At 37.3% G+C, this 23,700-nt stretch overlaps 1 protein-coding gene across 9 annotated transcripts in view; it reads left to right on the forward strand.

The window, feature by feature from the left end:
- Positions 1-23,700, forward strand: part of sipa1 (signal-induced proliferation-associated 1) — a 53,161-nt gene that overhangs the window by 10,866 nt on the left and 18,595 nt on the right. For 5 of the 9 annotated variants that reach the window (XR_014605331.1, XM_084108250.1, XM_084108255.1 and 2 more), the window contains exons 2-10: positions 8,979-10,625; positions 13,841-13,965; positions 14,574-14,762; positions 16,071-16,245; positions 16,897-17,000; positions 18,486-18,643; positions 18,724-19,327; positions 20,938-21,212; positions 22,202-22,585. Coding sequence is in view for 8 of the 9 variants with exons in the window: in XM_084108250.1 (XP_083964376.1) it covers positions 9,506-10,625; positions 13,841-13,965; positions 14,574-14,762; positions 16,071-16,245; positions 16,897-17,000; positions 18,486-18,643; positions 18,724-19,327; positions 20,938-21,212; positions 22,202-22,585 (3,134 nt within the window). In the remaining variant the exon portion in view is untranslated. Of the gene's footprint in view, positions 1-3,000; positions 3,205-8,978; positions 10,626-13,840; positions 13,966-14,573; positions 14,763-16,070; positions 16,246-16,896; positions 17,001-18,485; positions 18,644-18,723; positions 19,328-20,937; positions 21,213-22,201; positions 22,586-23,700 lie in introns of those variants that run through there. The other 4 variants (XM_084108254.1, XM_084108253.1, XM_084108252.1 and 1 more) reach the window with 3 other exon arrangements.

The raw sequence follows: 23,700 nt of genomic DNA on the forward strand, positions 1-23,700 counted from the left end.
GCGGAGAGCAGGCGATCTTTAGTGGCTGTTTGAAGGCATTCAACCACTTGAGCGTTTCCACTACGCAATCCGGCCGAATGCGTTTTTGACCACCTCTGGAAGTGGTAGAAAGTGGACAAGCTCAATATGTTTTAGAGCCCGTTTACACATGTATTTAGTGTCATCCACTTGAATCCAATCGACCAAAACGCATCCTAACCAGGTGTAAACAGTGAGTTGACACACACAAACCCTCACTCACTCGTTTCACTTGCTTTGGATGAACATTGTAGGTGTTACAGGGCTTGAATTTCGGTGTAGGATTGCATGTACTGCACATAATTTTACTCATTCCCGCAAATTGTGTGCTCACACCCAAAGTGCGCATACATAAAGCCACCTCTCAGTACTAAATTTAGTTTGTTTTCGCTGCTTATTGCGCTTAAACAGGCAAATACACACAAAATAATGTCAAAATGCAGGTTTTGGCGAGTATTCACATAAACACATTCAGTTATGTTTTTAGTGAACATAAACAGTTCAGAAAGAACTCGGATGAGGTCAAATGCGCGTGGATTTCAGCAGTGGCGTGTAATGGATCCGTGTGTCAGTTCTTAAAGTGACAGCAGCCTAATTTAACTGCTGTCAAATTATGAGATAACTACTTTGCATTCCCTTAGTCAACAAATCCTCAGTAAATGTTTTTAGAATTTTCAGTAATCATTTCAGCTAGTTAAAGTTATTTTATTTCAACCTATAACTTAAAGGTGCATTGTGTAATATTTAGGAGGATCTGTTGACAGAAATGCAATATCATATATCACTTAGTGCTAACATCTAATTTATTTTTATTTTTTTGTAAGAGAAAAGGTCAAAAGACTGACTGAAGTGACCTATTCCCATTGTAATAGGGTTGTCCCATTGTCATTTCTGTCCCCGTGTTGTTCGATGGACTACATGGCTTACGTGGCGTGTTGGGAAGGTTACGATGTTGCGAGTGCACTTGTTACCCGGCAAGCTACTGGTCTGCACCACCAAAACCTTGTAACTCGTTTCAGCTGTTGTGGTGCTTTCCATTGGGACCCCTAGTGTCAGTACTCAACGTCGAAGTGACCTCCTGTCACAACACTGAACTCCTCGCTGAATGGCTGGCACACGTTCTCTGCTCGTCAGCACAAACCTGATGCACGCCATCTCATTTTATACCCGTAAGTCCGGGGGAGTGGCACATGCAAATTCCACTCGCCAATTCTCATTGGCTTTTTCTCAAAATTTCAGTGGTGTTTGGGGCTTCCAAGTGTAAGTAGCCTACCCGACACAATGTCGAAGTGACTGACAGATGAGGAGCATGTATTTCCATTAGGTGCAGTTTGGATGCTGCATCAAAACCTTTAGTAAGGACAATATTCAAGCCCTCAATACTGAAACTGTTTAAGCCTTTTGTCTGTTTAATCCCTCATTGCAAATAGGGAATTTAAAACTGTAAGAAACACTGTGCATCTTAGCAAGCTGCATGTGTATTGTGGCAACTTGATATGGTTTAAGTGTTTTACATAGGCCCCTATGGGCCATTGCAATTTACAAAAGCATAACATAACAACAAATCCTCAGTAAATGCTGTAAGTGTTTTTAGAATTTTCAGTAATCAATTCAACTTATATAGAAATAAAGTTATTTTATTTCAACCTATAACTTAAGAATTAGTTTCAAGTCCGTTTACAAATTATAGGCCTAGATATAGCTTTTAAATCCATACAAAAATTATTTATTTTATTTATTTTTAATTGAGATATCCCAAGAGCCTCTGAGAGCTTTTTTGGTTTGTGCCCAGAGATTTGTCATGTTTGTTTCCACAGATTTGCCAGTGAAAAAATTAGGCTATTCAGTCAACTGACCCTATAAGTTGAGTGGTAGATCTTTCATCCTAAATCAAATATAGCTTTTAACCAAACAGAATAAAAAATTTGCCCTGTTGCAAATGCAAATGTTTAGTTGTCAATCAGCAATGATGTATGTAGATTCTTAAACAGCATTGAAATTATTGTCTCTTTTTTTATGTATAAAACTGCTGTTGACTAAACAATATTAAATAGAATAAATTTTCTTCCTTTCTCTCTTGTTAACAACAGTATCTCTCTTATCAAAGTATTACTCTCTCAAACAGTAAAAGGCCAAGGCTACATAAGTTAAAACACTACTTTACTCTAGTTGGGGTTGTGGGAAAGTGGAAAGTTTTAACAGAGACGTTAAATTTGCATCTATTTTCAGCTACCAATTAATCATGCTTGAACCCACATTAACAGGTGATGCACTTGGAAGTGAAAACAGTTGAGAGAATACAGAGGCTGCAGGATAATCATATTGACACTATTAAATATTTAGGATGTTTGATAATGCATCCTAAATGTTTTATGTAGTGTAAACATAAATGACTAAAAAAGAAACATGCCACATGAAAAAGGCCCAAATGATTAGGCTGTACCAGAGGACCTGAGTGGGTTGATGAAAGCCTTGTGCAAATGTATCTCAAATGATTATACCATCAAAGTTGTACTAAATTTACTAATGTCAGAAAATTGGAAGTGAAACTGACACTTAAAATATGTGGAGTGATTGGGGTCTCAGTTCTTACTCTTATCAGAAAGAGGAAACGGACGAAATTCACGAAATAACCAAATTCACACAACACCGTTCACACAAAATGTTTCAGTTACTTCTTTACAATATATGACGGAGAAGCACTGTGAATTCTGCCATTCGATTCTGCTGCATTTGCTCAGTGTGCGTTTGCCCCTAAATCTGCAGGAAAAAGTCGTCTATTTCAAGAAAAGAGAGTGTGAAATAAGATCAGGACATGTGTGTGTGTGTGTGTGTGTGCGTGTGTGTGTGTGAGAGAGAGAGAGAGAAGAGAGAGAGAGAGAGAGAGAGAGAGAGAGAGAGAGAGAGAGAGAGAGAGAGAGAGAGAGAGATGAAACCGTCAAATCCTGGTCGTTCACCTTTAAAATACATCACCGCAGTGCTCGCGTATTAGAGCTTCACTGGCGCGCGCATCGGAAGGGCTCGCTGCACCACTGCACCTGTTCTCGAGGTTGCAAATCACAGGAAGTCGCTGTGCAAAAATGGCATATTCGTCGAGCTAGGTTTAGCATAAAAGACGTCAGTTCGACAAGAATTACGCGAGGGGAAAGAGAGACTAGACAGCTGTCAGACATCGCTTTGTTGTTGGTGAGTTTCATTCGACACCGTTATTTTTAATGCGAGTGACACCAAATGCCACTGATGTAACCGGCATTAAGACAGTAGCAGCGTCCTGTTAGTGAGAAAGGATGTGCTCGTTTGCTTCTTTGTTCATTCGGTTACTTCGTCCTGTTCCGCTTGGCATGTAGCAGCCAATGATTCATATCGTGCGAGCAGCCTTTGTTGTTATGAAATTAAACTGCTTATCTAAACACTCATTTTATTGTAAAGAGATCATATTTGTGAAATAATAATAATTATATAGATTTGTTTTAGCGTAGACGAGTCTGTTCAGAGGCAGGCAGATTAAACTGCATTCACACAGCTCTCACTGCACATCCACACTGCCCTCTTTTTAGCGACATTTGGATGAAATGTATAGTGTATGGATGCTCATAAGAAAGAAACGGCACATCAGCACAAAAACGATGCTGAGAAAGACATGATATAGCCTACTCAGGGGCGGTTCTAGGGTCAGTGGATATGCAGGGTTTATCCCAGACATCTGTGGATACGTGTAGAGCCATCCATTGAGTAGGCTAAATGTTGGAACATGATGGGGCCTATAGCTAGGCTACTTTATATGTTAAAGGTTTTTATTTTATTTTTTATTAGGTCCAAACACACTGGAGTTAAAACATTACTGGAGTTAAAACTAAACAGTCTTAAAAGAATTGTGAGGTAGGTAGGGTTTACCAAACTTTGCGAAGTTCATGGCATAATACATTTTTTTTTTTTTTTTGCAAGAACCCGAAATGGCCTCACTTGTGTCTAGCTGTATATTTTGCTTTATGTTTATGAAATATTGGTTGCTTTTTACATCTGACCAAAACGCTAACAAATTTTTCTAGTGCAGGGCATTGCACAGACATTTTGGGGGGCGGGTGCTCAAGTTAGTTACTGTAGAACACCTTTAAATTACTTTCATATTTATGTATGTATGTATGTATGTATGTATGTATTTATTTATTTATTTAATTTGATTTTTTTTTTAAAAAATAAAGAAATAAATATTTATTTTGTTGGCATTATGCTGAATTGGTAAATGAGCAAAATCATTGTTGTGCATTACTGACAGTTATTACTATTTATTATTACTATTATTACTACACTATTATTACTTAGATGCATTGAATTATGAATTATGTTATGAAATTAGTGTTTTAAATGCACATTTTTGAATATAGAAATATGAAATGAAAAAATGAAATTATACTTTTCTGTGTATTTTCGGTATTTTTCACATTAAACAAAACCGCCAGTAGGTGGCGGCAAATTTGAATAAGCGAGGCAAAATCAAAAATTATTCATTTACTGATTCGTTCAAAGCAGCTGATTCATTCATATTCATAAACGAAACACCTTGCAGGAGGGCAACTGTGTTGCTTTGTTCGGAACTATTTTCGTTCGTTAAATAGAGCAAAAACAGTCAAAATTTACAATACTGTGTTTAAAATTTTAAATTAATATCAACTTTGTTTGTGGAACTGTTGTATTAAAATGTAAATATTAAAATGGCATGTGCAATCGTGCTGATATTCGGAAAAACAGCGCTTTTGCTCGTGTGATATTGCTCAACATGATAAACATAAAAGGCAAAATTCATATCGTGAATTTTGCGGAATTTTGGTATTTTCGACCCTGCACGAAGCTATTTTACGCCAACACCAGACTCGCTTGAGTTAATGTAGGCCTTAATTTAGGGCTAAGTTAGGCTGGCTCTATGTAGGCTATATATTGCAATAGTGCAATAATTATTTTATATAAAAAAATCCACTTATGACGCAGAAAAGGGAATTTATTGGGCAGGTGCTTGAGCACTACTTGGGGTCTATGTGCACGTGCCTTAGTGTCGATGGCAACAAGACATTTTATCCTAAAAAGCTCCCATGCATTATTGGTTGTAATTCAGTTTGGACTAGTCCAATTTTAGATATTTGTAATGCAGTTTTTACTTGGGATGCACAGATCCTATACCTGGATTGCTATCTGCATGGACATGGACCTTTGTTGTCAAATCTGTCAGACAAATCCAATACTGTGCATCACCCATGGATGTTATTGTGACTATTTCCAACAACTGTGTTATTTATTTGTTTAGCTATAGACTCTGTTTACTCTTTATTTATAATGCATTTTTGTGTAGTTGGCATGTTAGTGAAGTATAGATATTCTAAACTGGTTAAGATAGAAAGCAGTCCTGGTATCGGATCTATATTGGCTAGTAAGCAGAATTGAGTTATCGGAATCCGAAAAGGAAAAGTAGAATTGGTGCACCCCCTAATTTTGACTAGTAATAATTCACTTCAAAAATATCTGAAAATGCAATTTTGTAATAATTCATTTGGGGGATATTTACAATGCAATGTTGACTAATAATTCACTTGTCTGAATTGACTTCCATTGTTTTGTTTTGCTTTTTATTTTAGATATCTTCAGTTAAGTTCTAATTTAAGTTCAATTCAAGCTTGTCTAATAGAAATAAAAGAAATAAAAAAAATTGCTTAATTTACTTAATTAACTGTAGATATCTATAATTTTAACTATGATTATTGATTAGTTAAAATGAGATTGACAGTGGTAACTACAATCTCATTTTGAGAATTTCTGGAAACAGTAACAACTAGTCATAATTCAGTTTTGAGTAGTCAGAATTGTATTTATACTAGTCAAATGAAAGATATCTGAAATGATTAAATTTAGTGAGAATTATTAGAACTAGAAATAATTTTAAGATCTTAACAAGTGAAATTATAAGTAGCATTATATATATAATCAAATGCATTATTACTAAATGTAATTAAAGGGGTCATATAATGTCATTTTTGTACAAGCTAATATGATTCTTTAGGGTCTAAATTAAAAGTTTGTAATATACTTTAATTAAAAATTCTCATTAGTATTGTAAGAAAACACTCATTTTACCTGGTCAAAAACAGCTCTGTTTTCAGCACGCCGTTTAAGTGCATGCCTCTTTAAATGATAATGAGCTTTGCTCACCCCGCCCCTCTGTTCTGTGCGTACACCGTTTAAAATAATAATACAAAAACCATAACGCGTTGTTCATTATAAACGTGGGATTATGAATTATATTGAGAACGTCGTACATAGAAAACATGCCATAATGTACCCTGAGTGTAAAAATAGCCACATTCATTGTGAAGCGTGCAAGCTATTTGCAAAGATTAATATAAAGATTAATATAAAGGTCAATACACTCACTTGTTCTTCTGGAGGTTCAGCAGGAACACGAATAGTTGGTACTGATCCTTTTTTCTGGAGCAGCTTCTTAGCAAAAACAGCTTTATACTGACCCTCATTTGTAACGTTAAAGCAGTCTCGAGTCTGGTGAAATGATTCGCGCAAACATGACAGCATTGACGTTGATCGTGGGGAATATTCCCTTCGAAAACAAACTCAGCCACTGCGTCTTCAGCTGTACGGATTTAGAAACATCATCAATATGACTGCTGTGTTCGTTATTACACCCAAGAACAGAACACCACAGACGCCATTCTGCTCAGCACTCCAGCTATCAACAATGAACGCGCCAGTCGGCGCGTGCTATGATTGACAGCTCGCTCACGAGGGCGGGTCTGTGTTTGAAACGCTGCTGTCAATCAGCCATCGTGGGAGGGGCGTCGATATTGTGACGTCACAATATCGAACAGCTTGATTTCAGACAGGAGGAAACATATAAGAAGATAAAATTAAAAAAAACACTGGATTGATTTTTATCATTTTATGATGGTTGTGTACAGGCACTGCCAACACACATTTCAGTACAATCAACTTGTAAAAGTGCATGTACCATTATATGACCCCTTTAAAGACATCTACAATAGTCATTCTTATAGTCAGAATTGCATTTTAGAGCTCTTTATTCAACTCATTATGGTAATTGCATCCAGGCGGTAAAGCGTTGTGGGCAGTGAATAAGTCCAAGAAATAAGTCCTTGTGTAGCAGGAGTTAAATCAGTTGCAGTCAGAGCATTAACACTTGAATCTGCTGTGTCTCTGGGAGTTATCTGGACTCAAATAATGAATTGTACAATAGTATTTAGTTTTACATTGAAAATTGATCTGGATTGAAGAATGTTGAATATATCTTTTTAAATAAACTTAAAAACAAATATTTTGCCAATATCCAAAACTGACAACATCTATCTCTGGCAAGATTTGGAAAGAAAGAGATACAAATGAATAAACGATAAACAGCTTTGTTTTGCATGATGAAAACAAGTAGAAATTTGATTGAGCTCTAATTCAAATTATGTCTTGTCAAAATACCATTTTTACTAGTAAAAAGTCATATTGTCATAATTGAGATCAAAAACATTGATTGATTGTGTGAAAGTGTGTTATCTGATGCAGTTGTAGAGCACATTAATTAGATTTTTACTTGTCAAAACTGAATTACATTGGTGACACACTGGTGACATTCAAAGACAAATCTGCTTGCCATAGTATTCAGGGTCGTTTGACCAATGGGTGGCATAATAATTTAAATGAGATTTAATTTTGTTGCTGAATAAACTACTGTACATGCGCCAAACTTTATGTGTGATGCTACATCTGACAGAGTAGACTGTAGCTCTGAATGATTTTATTAAAACAAAGTTAACTTATCATGCATGTGTCTGCGATATTAATCTTCCTCTCCCTCCTTTACCCCAACAAACCAGAATGTAGAGAGAGAGATTCTGAAAGAGGATGGGAGCAGACCAAATCATAAGGCAAAAAAATCATGCAACATGGGCTAAAAAACCTGGCAAACAGTGTTGCATATTTTATGAGTACTTTCCAATGTATTGGCAAAGTTTGCAGGAAGCCCCCTCCTCTTGTGAGCAGAGCAGCTATTGTGCAGGTCAGCTGGGTGGATGTGGTCTGATGTACGGCATAGTCTGTATGCTATTTCTGACTGAAAGGAAGTGTATAAAAATGAAAACTGTTCTACCTTAACAACCACATCTTGTTTGCGCAAGTGTTTAGATAGGCCTCTGATTTTCTTTTTTTTTTTTTTTTGGTGCAAGACATAGGCCTATGTGCATTATTTGTTAGATTTGTTTATGTAGGTGTCATGTATTACATGTTCAATTACACACCTACATGTATACATTCAATGTTTTTTGCATTTTGCATATTTTTTGTTGATGTCGTTGATCTAATAGTGAGCAGCCACTTGGTCAAAATCAGCTTGCTTATACATTATTTAAAACAAATCATTAGTATGTCAGTGTGTGTATTTCAGGAATGGGGCACATTTGGTTACATTTTAATTTGACGGTTTCACCAAAACAGAAAGCTGGATTAGAGATGATTAATCTTTTTGGTAAGTGGTAAGAAGACCAACCAGCTGTCTATGTGTGTGTGTGAGCTGCGTCATGTACTGACTTATAGTGCCGCTCTAGGCAGATGTGTGTGTTGCCTATGCAGGGTTCCCCACTGGCTAGGGAAGGTTAAAACATTTTAAGAGAAATTTTAATTGAAGTAGGTGGAATTACTAACCCTAACCCATGCAGTCAGACGATCTCTTCATCCGCAAGATCCCCCAGTGTATAAATAACTTCAAGCCGTTCCCCGCTAATATCCACACAGATCTTTGCACAAAATAAAGTGTAAACGGTACAGCAGAATTTAACTCAGAATCTAATGTACTGCCATACAACCCAAGCACAAAGTGTAATTTACAAAAATGCTATTTATGTAACATCTATTATCATGTACAACATATTAATAACCTACATGTCATTGTGTTTCAGGAATTCGGTGGAGGATGCAGCCGTGGTCTCTAAAGGCACAGAGCTTGTGGTTGGCCATGAACGGAGAGTCATGACGAGGTGTACCTGACTCAGAATAAACCAGACTGGGAGTCAGTAGGAGGTCCAACTTCAATCCACATACAATCATAGTCAGTCTGCTGGGGTTTGGCCTATAACATTAATGATTAGAGTACTGTTGTGTATTAGAATTTAAGATGGTTAATGAGAGATTGAAATCATATATGGAGCCTGCGCGGCTGTTATTTTATTCCAAGGAAGATGGTTGCGCTCAGCCCTTCTGAATATTTTAGTGAATGAGGAACCTATTGAACGGAGTTCTGCTGGCAGTGCTGGAGAATTTAGGTGTTCATGGCCAGAACAGAAACATTTGTGTCTGTCACTTAAGTTCCTCAAAAACTCCTGACTTATTCACACAGATGCAGTAATTTGGTGGGGAGAAATAAGAAAAAGGGGCAAGGGCAACTGAAAAGCAAGAGCTTCCCACAACGTCAAATCATCAGGGCATCATGCAGTCAGACGATCTCTTCATCCGCAAGTTCCGCAGGCAGAGTCCACGCCCGCCCCTAGCGAGAGTGAACTATGACCCCAAGCAGGATGGTGGTAGTGTGCGGACACGAGTCGTGGCCGAATGGCCCCCCAGGAGAGAGCCAGAGGGAACAAACTGTGACAGCGTCACACCCAACGCAGCTGCACTGAATCTGAGGACAGTGGGTCGTGGACACATAATGCAGCGCAGCAACAGTGATGTCACCCTTGGCGATTTGGATTCAACGGGGCAGGTCGGGAGGAAGTTGCTCCGGGCAGGGGGGGACAAAACTCTGACTGCGGGGCAGGGGGAGTACCTCCACAGAGAATACGGCAGCCTCTCCTCGCTGGAGCGACAGACACAGTGCGTAGATCCTGGTGCCGAAGAACAAGGTGCTCTCAGTCCCAATGCCTTGCGCTTCAGAGATCCGTTTCTTCTTTTGGGGCTGCAAGAGGCACCTCCTGAGGTGGACGGCTTGTATCAAGCAAACTGTTCTCCAGCAGTAGACACTTCAAAACCAGTCAAGCCCCCGAAACCAGATGGGCTCGGTAAAAAGGCCAAACAGTCCCCTCTGCAGGCCACTCAGTTTCAGTGTGAACAAGTCCCAGGTGGTGCTTGGGTGCGCAATTTTGCACACTATGACGTACAGAGTATCCTCTTCGACCTGTCGGAGGCTGCCACTAATCGGGACAGTATTGGGCGCAAAAAGAACATCACATCTGGTGCGTCAGCTGCCTCTCAACTCCGTCCGCTCTCTCAATCCACACCTTCCTCAGTTTCTCAGGGTGGAGGGAGCGGCACGGGAAGTGGGATTACTTCGGAAGATGTAGAGCAGTCTTTGCTGGACGAAGGAGATGGGAATGATAATGATCTCCTGCTCAGCTGTCCTCACTTTCGGAATGAGATGGGTGGCGAGGAGAGTGTGGGGCTTGGCCTGCACAGCAAGTGCAGGTGGAGGAGTCTTCAAAGCCCCAACGATGCTGTTTCAGTATTAGAGGAGCCCAGGGAGAGCCACGTCCAGCCCCAGGGGAAAAGTAACTACTTCATAGAGCATGCAGACCTTGGGGCTCGTTACTATCACAAGTACTTTCACATGAAAGGTGAGGGTGTGTGTGTAGCGAACCACTTTTGCTTGTTTGCTCTTTTTGAAGAAACATATCATATACTCGTTTTCATTGCTTAGTCTACTTCACTCTCAGAATAAATGTGCAAAAATTTTACTTTTAGGGGTACAACAGCTTGGGCGTTAGCCTTAAAAGAGTGGTGCCCAATCCTTTTCCTGGAGATCTACCTTCCTGCAAAGTTCAGCTCCAACCATGATCAAACAGCTAATCTGAAGCAGCTAATTAAGATATTCCGGAGCACTTGATAATTGCAGACAGGTGTGTTGGAGCAAGGTTGGAGATGAAATTATCTTAAGGTATAAGATATCAACACACCTGATTCAGATCATCAGCTCATTAGTAGAGACTCGAGACCTGAAATGCGTGAATCAGACAAAGGACACATGCAAAATGTGCAGTATTGGGAGCGCTCCAGGAACATGGTTGAAAACCCCTGCCTTAAGGGTTACTACTAAACACTGTAAGGCACATGTGTCAAACTCTGCTCCTGGAGGGCCACCTGCCTGGAAGTTTCTTGCAAAGCCACTTGAAGGCAAGCCTGCAACCTTAGCCATAAAAAAGCATACTTAGGGAAGGAGTCAAGAGGCATGTTTTTTTGTTTGTTTTTGTTTTAAACTAAAGGATGGAGGAGAGGCTTCACTACACTGAATTAACCACTTTTGTGAGGAAATAGCTTATTTAATGACTAGACAGCCCATCGGCAAATATTCAACATGTTTGCTCTTAGACATTCATTTTGAATTGATCTATTTTTAAAAAATAAATAAATACTGTTTTATAAGAGAAGTCACAGACAATTGCGCGACAGGTATGATTCAGTTTACGGCACTTGTCACTCAATTCTATGGTATCTGCAAACAGTGAATGACTGTCGCACAACTCTGAATGAAATTCAAAGATGTCAATGCTGTAATGTGATTGATTATCAAGTCACGTGATCCAAGTTAGCGTTATGCTTTCTCTAATGTTTGAGCCACAGACCCTCATATCTCCAATAATAAGACCATTGCTGCATTCCAGTTCACTTACATATACTATGCCCTACAAGCATGTACTGTTTTTGTGAAGAAAAAGTACATACTTTTGAGTGTGTAACAAAAGAGCATCCTGTCACCGTTAAGACTGCTCTGTCAATCATCTTGTCAAAGTTGAAATCCTCCACATTCAAACTAATTTCCTACCCTTTCTGAGAGAAATGTAGTAGCACGTTGATCTGCCAGTCGTGGGTCTTTCATGCGGAGACTCTCCTCATGTGTTTCCATAATGATGCTTTTAAAATTTAATGACCAAACATATTTTTTACAAAAGTTCACAATGCTGTTGCAGATGAAATATAATGTGTATAACACTGAATAAATATATTTGTGTTAAGCTAGATATAATAACTCAAACCCCTTTATCTTCTGTAATGAACTGTGGGCAATATTAGCTGTTAGAGTGTGCATCATAGATATATATGTATATGTACATAGATGCCTCATTAGAGGCTGTTTCAACGGGCTGATAAATGTAAGATGTCTGCCATATTGGAGCGGTCGGTGATATTTTGAGAGCAAGTTGACTAAGCGTCTGCAACCGTAGTTAGACGCATGTATGAATATTTTTTAAATAGACTTCAGCAGATGAATTTGCTAAACTAACACAATACAACAAGATGAAAGCGTCAGCTGACACGACATTAAAAAGTTACCATAGTAAAAGTAAAAACATGAAGAGAACCATAATAAAAACATGATTATTGAGTTAATAAATATAAAAACACAAACCAACACATTCTCACCTGTGAAAGGTTATCCCATTTCTACGGGAATTTAAAACTCGGCAGTTTCACAACCAGAAGCTGCACAATGTTGTGGCATCATTGATTCTTACTGTGAGTGACGACACGCTGACTGTTGCAATATGGCGGGCGCGCCAACATGTCTGGAGTGGTGGAATGTGGAATCTACTCATACATATCTATGGTGTGCACAGATCTGCACTTCTAATTCTAACCGTAAAAAGTAGACCATCGGGGTATCTTTGGGATACTCATTTGAACATTCTACGATTTGGGACACACTCATTTTAATTTCAAATACTATTTTGGACGGATAGTATGCGAATTGGGACGCAGCACATCTCTGTTTCTAGTAATCCTGAAGACATTGATTAGCTGGTCCAGGTGTGTTTAATTAGGGTTGGAGCTGAAACTCTAGGACAGTGATCCTCTAGGAACTGAGTTTGACACCCATGCTACTAATATGCAACTTTTAGGGGTAGATAAGGTACAAAGTTGTCTCTTTTAGCCCCAGTGACAAGCTGTTGTAAATGTGCAGCTTTTGTACTTTTTTAACCTTTTTAACTTTTTTAACCATGTTGTAACCATGTCTGTTATTGCTTTTGTCAAACCAACATACTGTTATTGTATTCCTTCTTGTTCGTTTGTATTTATTTGTCTTCTAAGACCAATATTTCTGACTGTAAAGGCCCATGCACATCAAATGTGATGCAAAAGTTTAGTGAATAACAGCGGAGCTCTTACAGCTCTTAAGCGGAGAGGACAGATCAACAATTTTGATGACTCATTCTCCACGTCAGACTATTGTTCTATTTTCTGTCTAACCAAATGCTAGGATAGCATTGCAAAGGATGCAATGCACAAAATATATTTAAAAAAAAATTCAAACTACACATTTCACTACAAAAATGTCACTGTTTTACTGTAGAAACAGTTGCAAATTACATCTTAAAGGAGGGAATCTGTTAATCTTCATTTTTATTACAACTGTGGCTGTAACAAGCTGTAAAATGCAGCTTTGCCAGGCTTTGACGTAGACAAAGCGCTATTGGCTATCTAGTTCTGAACATTGACAAATATGTTCATACATAAATACAAGTCTGATGTCAAAGTATGTTGAAAAAAGCTCAAAAAAAGCTCAAAATAAATGCAGGAGGAACACAGTTCACTCAGACTCTTGACACTATCAAACAGTAGTTTGGCTATCAAGTATGCTTATTCATCTCTGTAATGAGTCTTTAAAGGTTTCACAATCATAGTTTTCTCTTATTCTAGTGTTCAATATTCTGGTGTTTGTTTATATTGTTTTCACTTTCACTATTTATTTATTTACCATTTTGTATTAACTGTTAACTATTAATTGTTAGCATTTTGTATTAATTATTAACATCTTTTCTTTCTTGTAAACCAGACCATCAGAATTTCTTTGGCATCGACGAGCGTTTGGGGCCAGTGGCTGTCAGTTTTCGCAGGGAGGAAAAAGAGGGATCAAGTGGGTCCCAGTACAACTACAGAATCATTTTCAGGACCACTGAAGTAAATACAAGACTCTCTCACACACAGAATAAGTCGAAAAAGACATTTTGAAACATTTTAATTATATCCTGTACTTTAGCATGTTTATATTTTCCTTGAGGTCCACTTTTGCTACTAATTTCCACTAGAAGAAAATGGTCAGAAATTAGACAATTTTGTCTCTGTCTTTACACTTTTTTGTTTGTTATGGTTTTGTTTAGAATTAATGAGATCACAAGGAAATTCATACACAAATGTACCATTTCATTTATTTTTCTCTTTTAAGAAAAACAACAACAACTCATAGCATTACATAATTACTCACTACCTCTAAAAGCACCTGTCCTCAGGCCATAACTCAGTACTTTACATAGATTAAGATATGTATTCAACTTTTGACAGACAGAAAAATAAATTGAGTATATTTTAAAGAAACATTGCTACTATGGCCTCTTAGGACCTTTTTTTACGAGGTTTTAAAGCTGCACCTTTATATAATTTTGAATACACGACTAATATGATCAACCTCAGGGAAAAAATAAATAAAATATATATGATATAACCCCTTTAAGTCTACATTATGTCTTTTGCTCTCATGAATTGGTCTTGTCCCTGTCATTTTCCTGCAGCTGAAGACTCTGAGAGGTTCAATCCTGGAGGAGTCTGTTCCCTCCGCTGCACGTCACACCACGCCACGCGGCCTTTCACCCAAGAGACTGCTGGAGTTTATTTTGCCTGATCTCAACCTACATTGCCTCAGACTGGCCTCCACTTCCCCTAAAGTCAGAGACACACTCCTTAAACTGGATGAGCAGGGGGTAAGTGATTTTACACTGAGCTGCTTTCTGTAATTGTGGTGAACTTACAAGGTTACTGAAACGCTAATAGAAATAAGGTCTGTACAGAATGCATGTATGGATATACATAATATGACAGTCAAAAGTTTGGAATAATTAAAAATGTTTGTCTCTTCTGCTCACCAAGCTTGCATTTATTGGATCAAAAATACAGTAAAAACTGTAATATTGTGAAATATTATTACAATTCAAAATATCTGGTTTCAGTTGTATTATATTTAAAAATTTAATTTATTCATTTGATGGAAAAGCTGAATTTTCAGCATCATTACTCCTGTCTTCAGTGTCACATGATACCTCAGAAATCATTCTAATATGCTGATTTGCTGCTAAAAAAAAACATTTCTTAATATTATTAATGTTGAAAACAGTTGTGCTGCTTCATATTTTTGTGGAAACCGTGATACACTACCATTTAAAAGTTTGAGTAAAAGTGTAATACTTTTAAAAGTTTAATACTTTTAGTCAACAAGGATGCATTCAATTGAAGTGACGGTTTAGACATTTATAATGTTACAAAAGATTTCTTGTTTAATTAAATGCTGTTCTTTTGAACTGTCTCTTCATAATAGAATCCTGGAAAAATATTAAGTAGCAAAAACTGTTTTATACGTTGATAATAAAAACTATTATTAATAATTGAGCACCAAAAATAATTCAGAGTGATTGAGCACTAAATCAGCATATTATAATGATTTCTAAAGGATCATGTGACACTGAAGACTGAAGTAATGATGCTGAAAATTCAGCTTTGCATCACCGGAATAAATTACATTTGAAATTACACTTCTTTCAAAAAGAAAAGAAAAAAAACTTAATTCTTCCAAACTTTTGAACACCATATATTTATGTATACATCTGTGTATAGGCTTGAAAAGTGTTGTTTTCCTCAATGATACCATGTTTCTGAACAGACTGTAAAAAATAAATGTATCATCGAGAAGCTAATTTTATCAACATTGCATACTGCATATCACATAGATGACCGCTAATAGACAGACTAAAGGCAACAAAACTTTAACATATACAGGTACACTGTTAACATGTCTGAAAGTGGCATTTGAAATGTGTCTGATGATTTGATTTCAGCCATAAAGCTCAACAAAAGCCTGCTTTTGTAGTTACGCTGCTTGTGCATGCAGTGTGAAACAGGCTTAGTGAAAAAATGAGGAAGAATGGTGTTGTGTGTGTGTAGAAAACTAGTTGGATAAGCAACCATAATTTCATCATTGTTAATGCGCGTGTATGTGTGTGTGTGTGTGTGTAAAGTTGAATTTCCAGCGTAAGGTGGGGATTATGTACTGCAGAGCAGGACAGAGTACTGAAGAGGACATGTATAACAATGAGAGTGCTGGACCAGTGTTTGACGAGTTTCTGGACCTTCTTGGAGACAGAGTGCGACTCAAGGCCTGGGAGAAATACAGAGCTCAACTAGACACCAAAAGTAAGAAAAAACCTCAAAACACACACACATACACACACACACACATGTTGGGTTTATGGGGACTTTCCATTGACATAATGATTTTTATACTGTACAAACTGTATTCTATCCCCTAACCCTAAGCACAACCCTCACATAAAACTTTCTACATTATTACACTTTCAAAAAACATCATTTAGTATGATGTATAAGCTGTTTTCCTCATGGGGACCAAGGTAAGCACTTCCGTTATTACTGTCTTTGGGTTTACCAGGACCACACACATTGTTATTGTAATTGCATATTTTTCTTATTTTAAAAGGTTTAGGTTCAGTAAAATGTTATATTTTTAAAGAAATTAATATTTTTCTTCAGCAAGGATGCATTAAATTATTCAAATATGAGAGTAAAGACTTCTACATGGTATGAAAAAAATCAAATAAATGCTGTTCGTTTGAAATATTATATTTATAAAAGAATTTAAAAAAACCTAATTATAAGAAATGTTTTTTGAGCAGCAAATCAACATCTAATGTGACACTGAAGACTAGAGAGTAATGATGCTGAAAATTCAGCTTTGCATCATAGGAATAAATGGCATTTTAAAATATATTCACATAGTAAATAACAGATTTTGATTTGGTGTGTAATAAAAGTGTTTGTTATTTGCAGCTGACTCCACGGGAACACACTCACTGTATACTCGCTACCAGGATTACGAGATCATGTTCCATGTCTCCACCATGCTTCCATACACATCCAACAATACCCAACAGGTAACTCACAGAACCAGAGAATATCCCCTTAAAACTGAGCACCACTTACAGTCATTTCTAAAAACCATTACTCATATTATTAACAGGACAATGATATGAATCAGCAATAGAATAACTATTAGGAACTTATATCTATCTGCAAATTGTAAATATAAATGTGTTGAACTGCTTATCTTTAATATATTGTTTGACAATATATAATATTCAAAATATAATAGTAAAGAGATGAAAAGTGTCACTGGTAACTTTCAATAAATAGCCCTTTTCAGTTTTTTTTATTATTTTTAGTCAAGGAAGAGACCTGGGTAGGGTTGCACCAGCTATTAGTCATTTTTTTTACTGAAATTGGAATATAAAGTCCACACTAGAAACCTAGTAACTACTAGCTAACTCTGTACTTGACCATTTGTTCTTAAGGCAGAGTGTAGCTAGTAGTTCGTAAGCTCTCCATAATATATATATTCCTATAGTAGCCTTCAAATACTTGACCAGAAGTTGTTGAAATGCTGTGAATTTCAGTTTATCCTTCATTCTAACTTTTGTCTTACGTAACTAACAGTAAAAATAAGTTCAATTAAATACGATACTACTTAATCGTGATCATAATAGGTATTTTTATGTTGCAAAAATAACGTTCAGAAATTGTATTTGAAATGAATAAGGATTAATAAATAAATACTGATGACATTTATTATGACTGATTTTATTTGACATGCACAACATGGATCGATGCACACAGCGGCGCAATGTTTAGGACGGGTTTGTGCTGAAGAGCCACAATATGTTCACACAATGTTCTCTGCTATTTTATTCCAACCATTACTCCTGATCAGAGGCTTCCGTAAATATTTAGTTTATACGTATATAGAGTTACGCTTCAAGTTTAATGGTGCGATGCAAAAATATTTGGTAGTGTGTAAGTTGTAACTAACTGGGTTAAGTTGTAACACAGCTGGTGCAACCGGCCCTGGGGCCCTGTGTAATAACTTTACAATAACAAAATGGCCATTGAAAAGTTTCTATGCCATTTCCAACATACACATCAAATTTATGAAATGTAAACATGCAGTGAACATATGTCTCCCCTGGTGAAAAAGAAATACACTTTAGCTTACTTTTAAAAACTGTACTTATTGCAGAAAATAAATAATATACTTGAAAAGAATATACTTACGTGTCAAAACATGAAGAATGTTTTCGGACACTTAAATTTCAGACTCTGGCACACTTTGAAAACCACTGCATTAAGGACACTTAAGTGGCCTTTTATTTCATTCATATTATATTATCTGCAAGTACAGTTTTTAAAAATGTACTACTATAATATTTGAAGTACACAAGTCACTGCATTTAGAATGAAATAATTAGAATAATTCACTACATTTAGAATACAAATTTTGTCCTCAAGCACTTCCAAGTTAACTAACTAACAGTATTTTTGTCAGCATAATATCTAAGTTTCTGTTTTCTTTATTTCTCTTCTAGTTACTGAGGAAGAGGCACATAGGGAATGATATTATCACAATAGTCTTCCAAGAGCCAGGTGCTTTACCCTTCACCCCCAAAGCCATCCGTTCCCACTTTCAGCATGTGTTCATCATTGTCCGAGTACACGAGCCCTGCACCGACAACACCTATTACAGGTAAAAGAGTAGACACATCAAAAAACACATCAAAAATGTTAACAAAAAATAAAAAATCTCTTTATCTCCACCTTTCTCAGAGTTGCTGTAACTCGTTCCAAGGACATCCCGCTCTTTGGTCCTCTCTTCCCTAAAGGTGCACGCTTCCCCCGTTCTCCTGCCTTCCGTGACTTTCTCCTTGCCAAAGCCATTAATGCAGAGAACGCAGCTGAGAAAGCGGAAAAATTTCGCTCTATGGCCACACGCACACGGCAAGAGTACCTGAAAGACCTAGCGGAAAACTACGTCACCACCACTCCCATTGATTCTTCCACCAAATTCCCGCTGCTTTCACTGGGTGGGAAGCGCAAAGAGAAGTTTAAGGGAGCTAAAGGCGCAGAGCTTCATAGCGCAGGCGCTTTAGTGTGGGCCGTCACCGTCGTTCAGGGCGGTGAGAGCAACGGTCTTAGCCTGTCCTGCCTGCTCGGCGTGTCAGCGGAGTCAGTCGTGCTCATAGAGCGATCCACTAGAACAGTCGTGTTCAATTGCAGCTGCCGTGATGTCATCGGCTGGAAGGCCGTGACTGAGACAGGAGCTCAGGGTGGCCTTTGCCTGGATATCTTCTACGAGAGAGGCGAGGCAGTGACCATGACGATGTTGGACAGCCAAGTTGAGGATATGAAGGAGGTTGTCCAGAGGCTGGAGGTGAGATGTAATGCAGTATGCAAATCTATATTACTTAAAGTGCCCCTATTATGCTATTTTAAAGGTTTCTAATTTGTTTTGGAGGTCTCCTAAAATAGGTTTAGATACATCCAGGGTCAAAAAACACTTTAATTTTCTCATAATATACTTTGCAGCATCACCTCTTTTCTCACAGTGTCTGAAATGGTTTGATCAAGAATCCGGTCTTTCTAAACCCCTCCTTTCCGAGAGCCTACTCTGCTCTGATTGGTCAGATGGCCCCGTCTGTTGTGATTGGTCTACCGCTTACAGTTTGTTTCGGAAACAAAACTCCTATTACCATATATACATTTTAGCTCCTGAGGCTTCCTCAGCTCTTGATACACAGTGATACAAACAGTAATGATGGCGTCTGTTTTGCCGTATCAATTCCAAGTCCTTATCCTTTGGAAGTGCATGCAAAGTGGATTTGAAGACTTGTTTCAGGCACTTCAGAATATGTTCTTTCTTTTGGGAGACAATAACTCCATTTATCTGCACTTGGATCTTTAAAATTTAGAAGACCTTCACAACCAGCTATATTAAACGCTACATGAATGGCAAAATCCGAATAAGCTTAATAGAGGCACTTTAATCCCATGAATTGTTAGCACTGTGGGATGAGGGATTTGATTTCAGAACATATTGTTCGGTATATATGTAATGTAAATACTGTTATTGTGGGCTTCGTTAATGTTAATTGTTAAGTCATACCGAATTAAATCGCAAATATAGGTGCATCTGCTTTTTTGCCACATGTATCTGACCTTCATAAAATGGTTTTACTACTTTACTGTATGCTTTTACTGCTGCAGTAAATATTAAACATGAGCATCCATCAAAATACAACAAAACTGTTGACATTTGCAAGTGTGTAAAGCTATATTGCACTCTTGAATTAAAAAAGACATACAATACATACAATATTATTACAAAGTGGGGACTGTCAATATGTGACCCTGGATCACAAAACCAGTCACAAGTAGCACGGGTATATTTGTGGCAATAGTCAACAATACATTGAATGGGTCAAAATTATCATTATCGACCAAAAATCATAAGGATATTAAGTAAAGATCATGTTCCATGAAGGTATTTTGTACATTCCCTACCGTAAATATATAAAACTTTTACTTTTGTGAGTGAATGCAGCACAATCACGAACATAAATGGACAACTTTAAAGGCCTTTTTCTCAATGTTTTGATTTTTCTGCACCCTCAGATTCTAGATTTTCAAATAGTTGTCTCTCTGCCAGATATCCTAACAAATATCCTCTGTTCTATCCTAACAAACCATACATCAATGGAAAGCTTATTTATTCAGCTTTCAGATGATGTATAAATCTCAATTTAAAAAAATTGACCCATGTGACTGGTTTTGTGGTCCAGGGTCACATATAGGTAAATTAATTAACCACAATTCATTTTGTGATTCCAAATGTCAAAGAAATGCATATTGTTCAATAAAAACTTCTTATTCTCACCAAAGCCGCATTAATTTAATAAAAAATTCCATAAAAATAAGACTGAGCTTTTATGATATGCAGTACGCCATTTTAACATGACACTTTTATGCTAACTCCCCTGGTAGCTGGTAACACGAGGTTGTGAGGCGCGTGAGATCACACCCCTGCGGGACGGAGTAGGTCAGCCTGGCTTCCTGATGAGCGAGGAAGGCTTTGTAACTGAGCTGCAGCGGTTTGGATATGCAGAGAGCGGTGGGCTGCAATTGGGGGCTCGTGTTGTTCGTCTCTGTGGTCAGGTCCTGGTGCACCTCAGCCAGGAAGAGAGGAGCCGACTCCTCCGCACGGCACAGAAGATCCACATCACAGTCATTCCTCCAGACGAGAACGGGAAACCACGCAGGTAATAGAGGTGATGGCTTATTTGCGTGTGAAAGAGGGTGGACAAAATGGAGAGATGATGTAAAGCACTCATACACTGCAGTGATGTTTAGCAAAAAGTGGGCTGACTAGTAAAAAAAAGTTAGCAGGGAGTGGAGGATGGAGTGCTAAACTGTGCATATACTATCAAACTACCATTCAAGCATTTGGGGACGGTATGATTTTTCAATGTTTTGAAAGAAGTCCCGGTAACACTTTAGTTTAGGGTCCAATTCTTACTATTAACTAGTTGCTTATATTAGCATGCATATTACTAGGGTAATTGCTGTTTATTAGTACTTATAAAGCACATATTAATGTCTTATTCTGCATGACCATATTCTACATCCCTTAATCCTACCCCATACCTAAACTTAACAACTACCTAATTCACTATTCATAAGCAGTAATTAGGAGTTTATTGAGGCAAAAGTCGCAATTAACTAAAGTGTGATCGAAGTCTCTTATGCTCACCAAAGCAGCCTTTATTTGATCAAAACTACAGTAAAAACAGTAATACTGTTATTATTACAATATATATTTAGAGAGAGAGAGAGAGGCTATGTCTCTAGGGAGGGAAACAGATGGATAGAGAGGGGAAGGACCAATTGATTGAAGGACAGATCTCATTGTATTGTGAACATGTTTTAGCCAGTGTTTCACCAGCTGGCCAACTATCATTAAATTTTCATAATGCTTATTGATGGATCTAAACCAACACACACAAATACAGCTTGGTTTAAAACTGTATTTAAAAGAAAAGAAAAAAAATCTATATAAAGCGTCTCACTCAGCATGATGCATGCAAGTCTTTGATTATATAACATACTTCAAAAAAGAGAACCAAAATAGTAGCATTGATCTTTTCACCCATGACTAACTATGCTGAAATAAGCTGGAACTCTGAGGTTTTCACTACCGTTGCTCTTCACTTTCTTTTCCCTTTTTTCTTGTTCTTGTGTCTGAGTTCAGAAGTTTCTCTGAGCTTTACCAGAAAGCCATCCAGGACGCAGAAAGCAAATCCGGAGAAGGACAATCGGGCGAAGCCTGGGTTCTGGATTACGACGACGATGAAGATGATGGTGATGGTGAAGAAGGGGAGGAAGAGGAGATGAAAGAGAATGAAAATAAGATGGATGACAGTGAAACTCCAAAGCAGGAACTACTTGGAGAGCAATTGGTATTTCCCGAGCCCATGGATACAGATTCGCTCCTCTCCCCACCCAGCTTGCCCCTCTTGCGGGCAACTTCCCTGCAGGACAGCATGAAGAGTCAGACCCCAGAAATCACCCCTGTCTCTATCACACGAAGCTACTCATTAGAAGGACACCCTCCATGCCAGGACATCTTTCAAGGGTATACAGATTTCTGTTTGCCTGCTTCTGATTTCAATATAACACTTAATAGTTAATAACAACAACACTGCCAATGGCCATCAATTATTTTGTAAATCAGCCACAATTTGACACACACTTTGCAAACAAACTTTTACTGAAAGATGGATCTGTGCTAATTAACTATTAATTCTAATTCGTCACCTGTGGTAACTGGTTGTTTTGATGTGTTAGGACTCATGTACAGTTAACCCATGTTGCAAAATCATGATTAGGACTCAAAAAAAGTTGGTCATGTGTACCAAACGTATACTTAAAAGGAAAAGCATTATTGTTTTGACATTTTATAAGAAATCGGCTTTGGTCTTATGTTGCGCTGTAAGGTGCATTCTTTGAAAATTATGAGTTCTTCTAACACCAAAAGATTGCCTCTCTCAACCTTTACAAAGCACATGCAAATGTTTCACCATTGGTTCTTTGGTTACCCTTGTGAACCCCTTAATTGTCTTCAATGTGCACTTGTAGTGTACTTCACATCTTAAAAGTATATAAAAAAAACAAAACAGTATTTGCAGATAATATAATATTAATAATAAAGGCCACTTAAGTGCACTTAAATACAGTTCACTTTCATGACTACAGTATGTTTTTTTAAGTGCACTTTATAATAAATTCAAATTAAACATTTCAATGTACATTTTAAATCATTATGTTTTAATAATGTTTTCTCACGCTTTAAAGAAGTACACTTATTTTGATGTGTTGACTAACATACTAAAACCCATGTAAAGTAAAATTTTAACTGTAGTGTTTTATTTCGATATTACATTTAAGTTAGTTCATATATTTAAATGTGGGCTACTAAATTGCTACTTCATTTGAAATGTGTAATTACAAATACATTTAAAGACATGACATACAAGTGTCAGTAGAAATTACATTGAAGTATTTGAGTTTACCACAAATGCTTGTCAGTACATTCTGCTTTACTTTAACCATATTTTAAAGACAATATAAGTAATTATTAAATTACATATAAACAAGTTCTTAAGTCCTAATTAAGTGGTTCAAAAAAGCACTCTAAAGATAATTTAAATTAATATAAATTTAAATTATAATATATTTTCTTTTAATTAC

The sequence above is a fragment of the Abramis brama genome, assembly GCF_963993115.1.
Source record: "Abramis brama genome assembly, chromosome: 3".
Lineage (NCBI taxonomy): Eukaryota > Metazoa > Chordata > Actinopteri > Cypriniformes > Leuciscidae > Abramis > Abramis brama.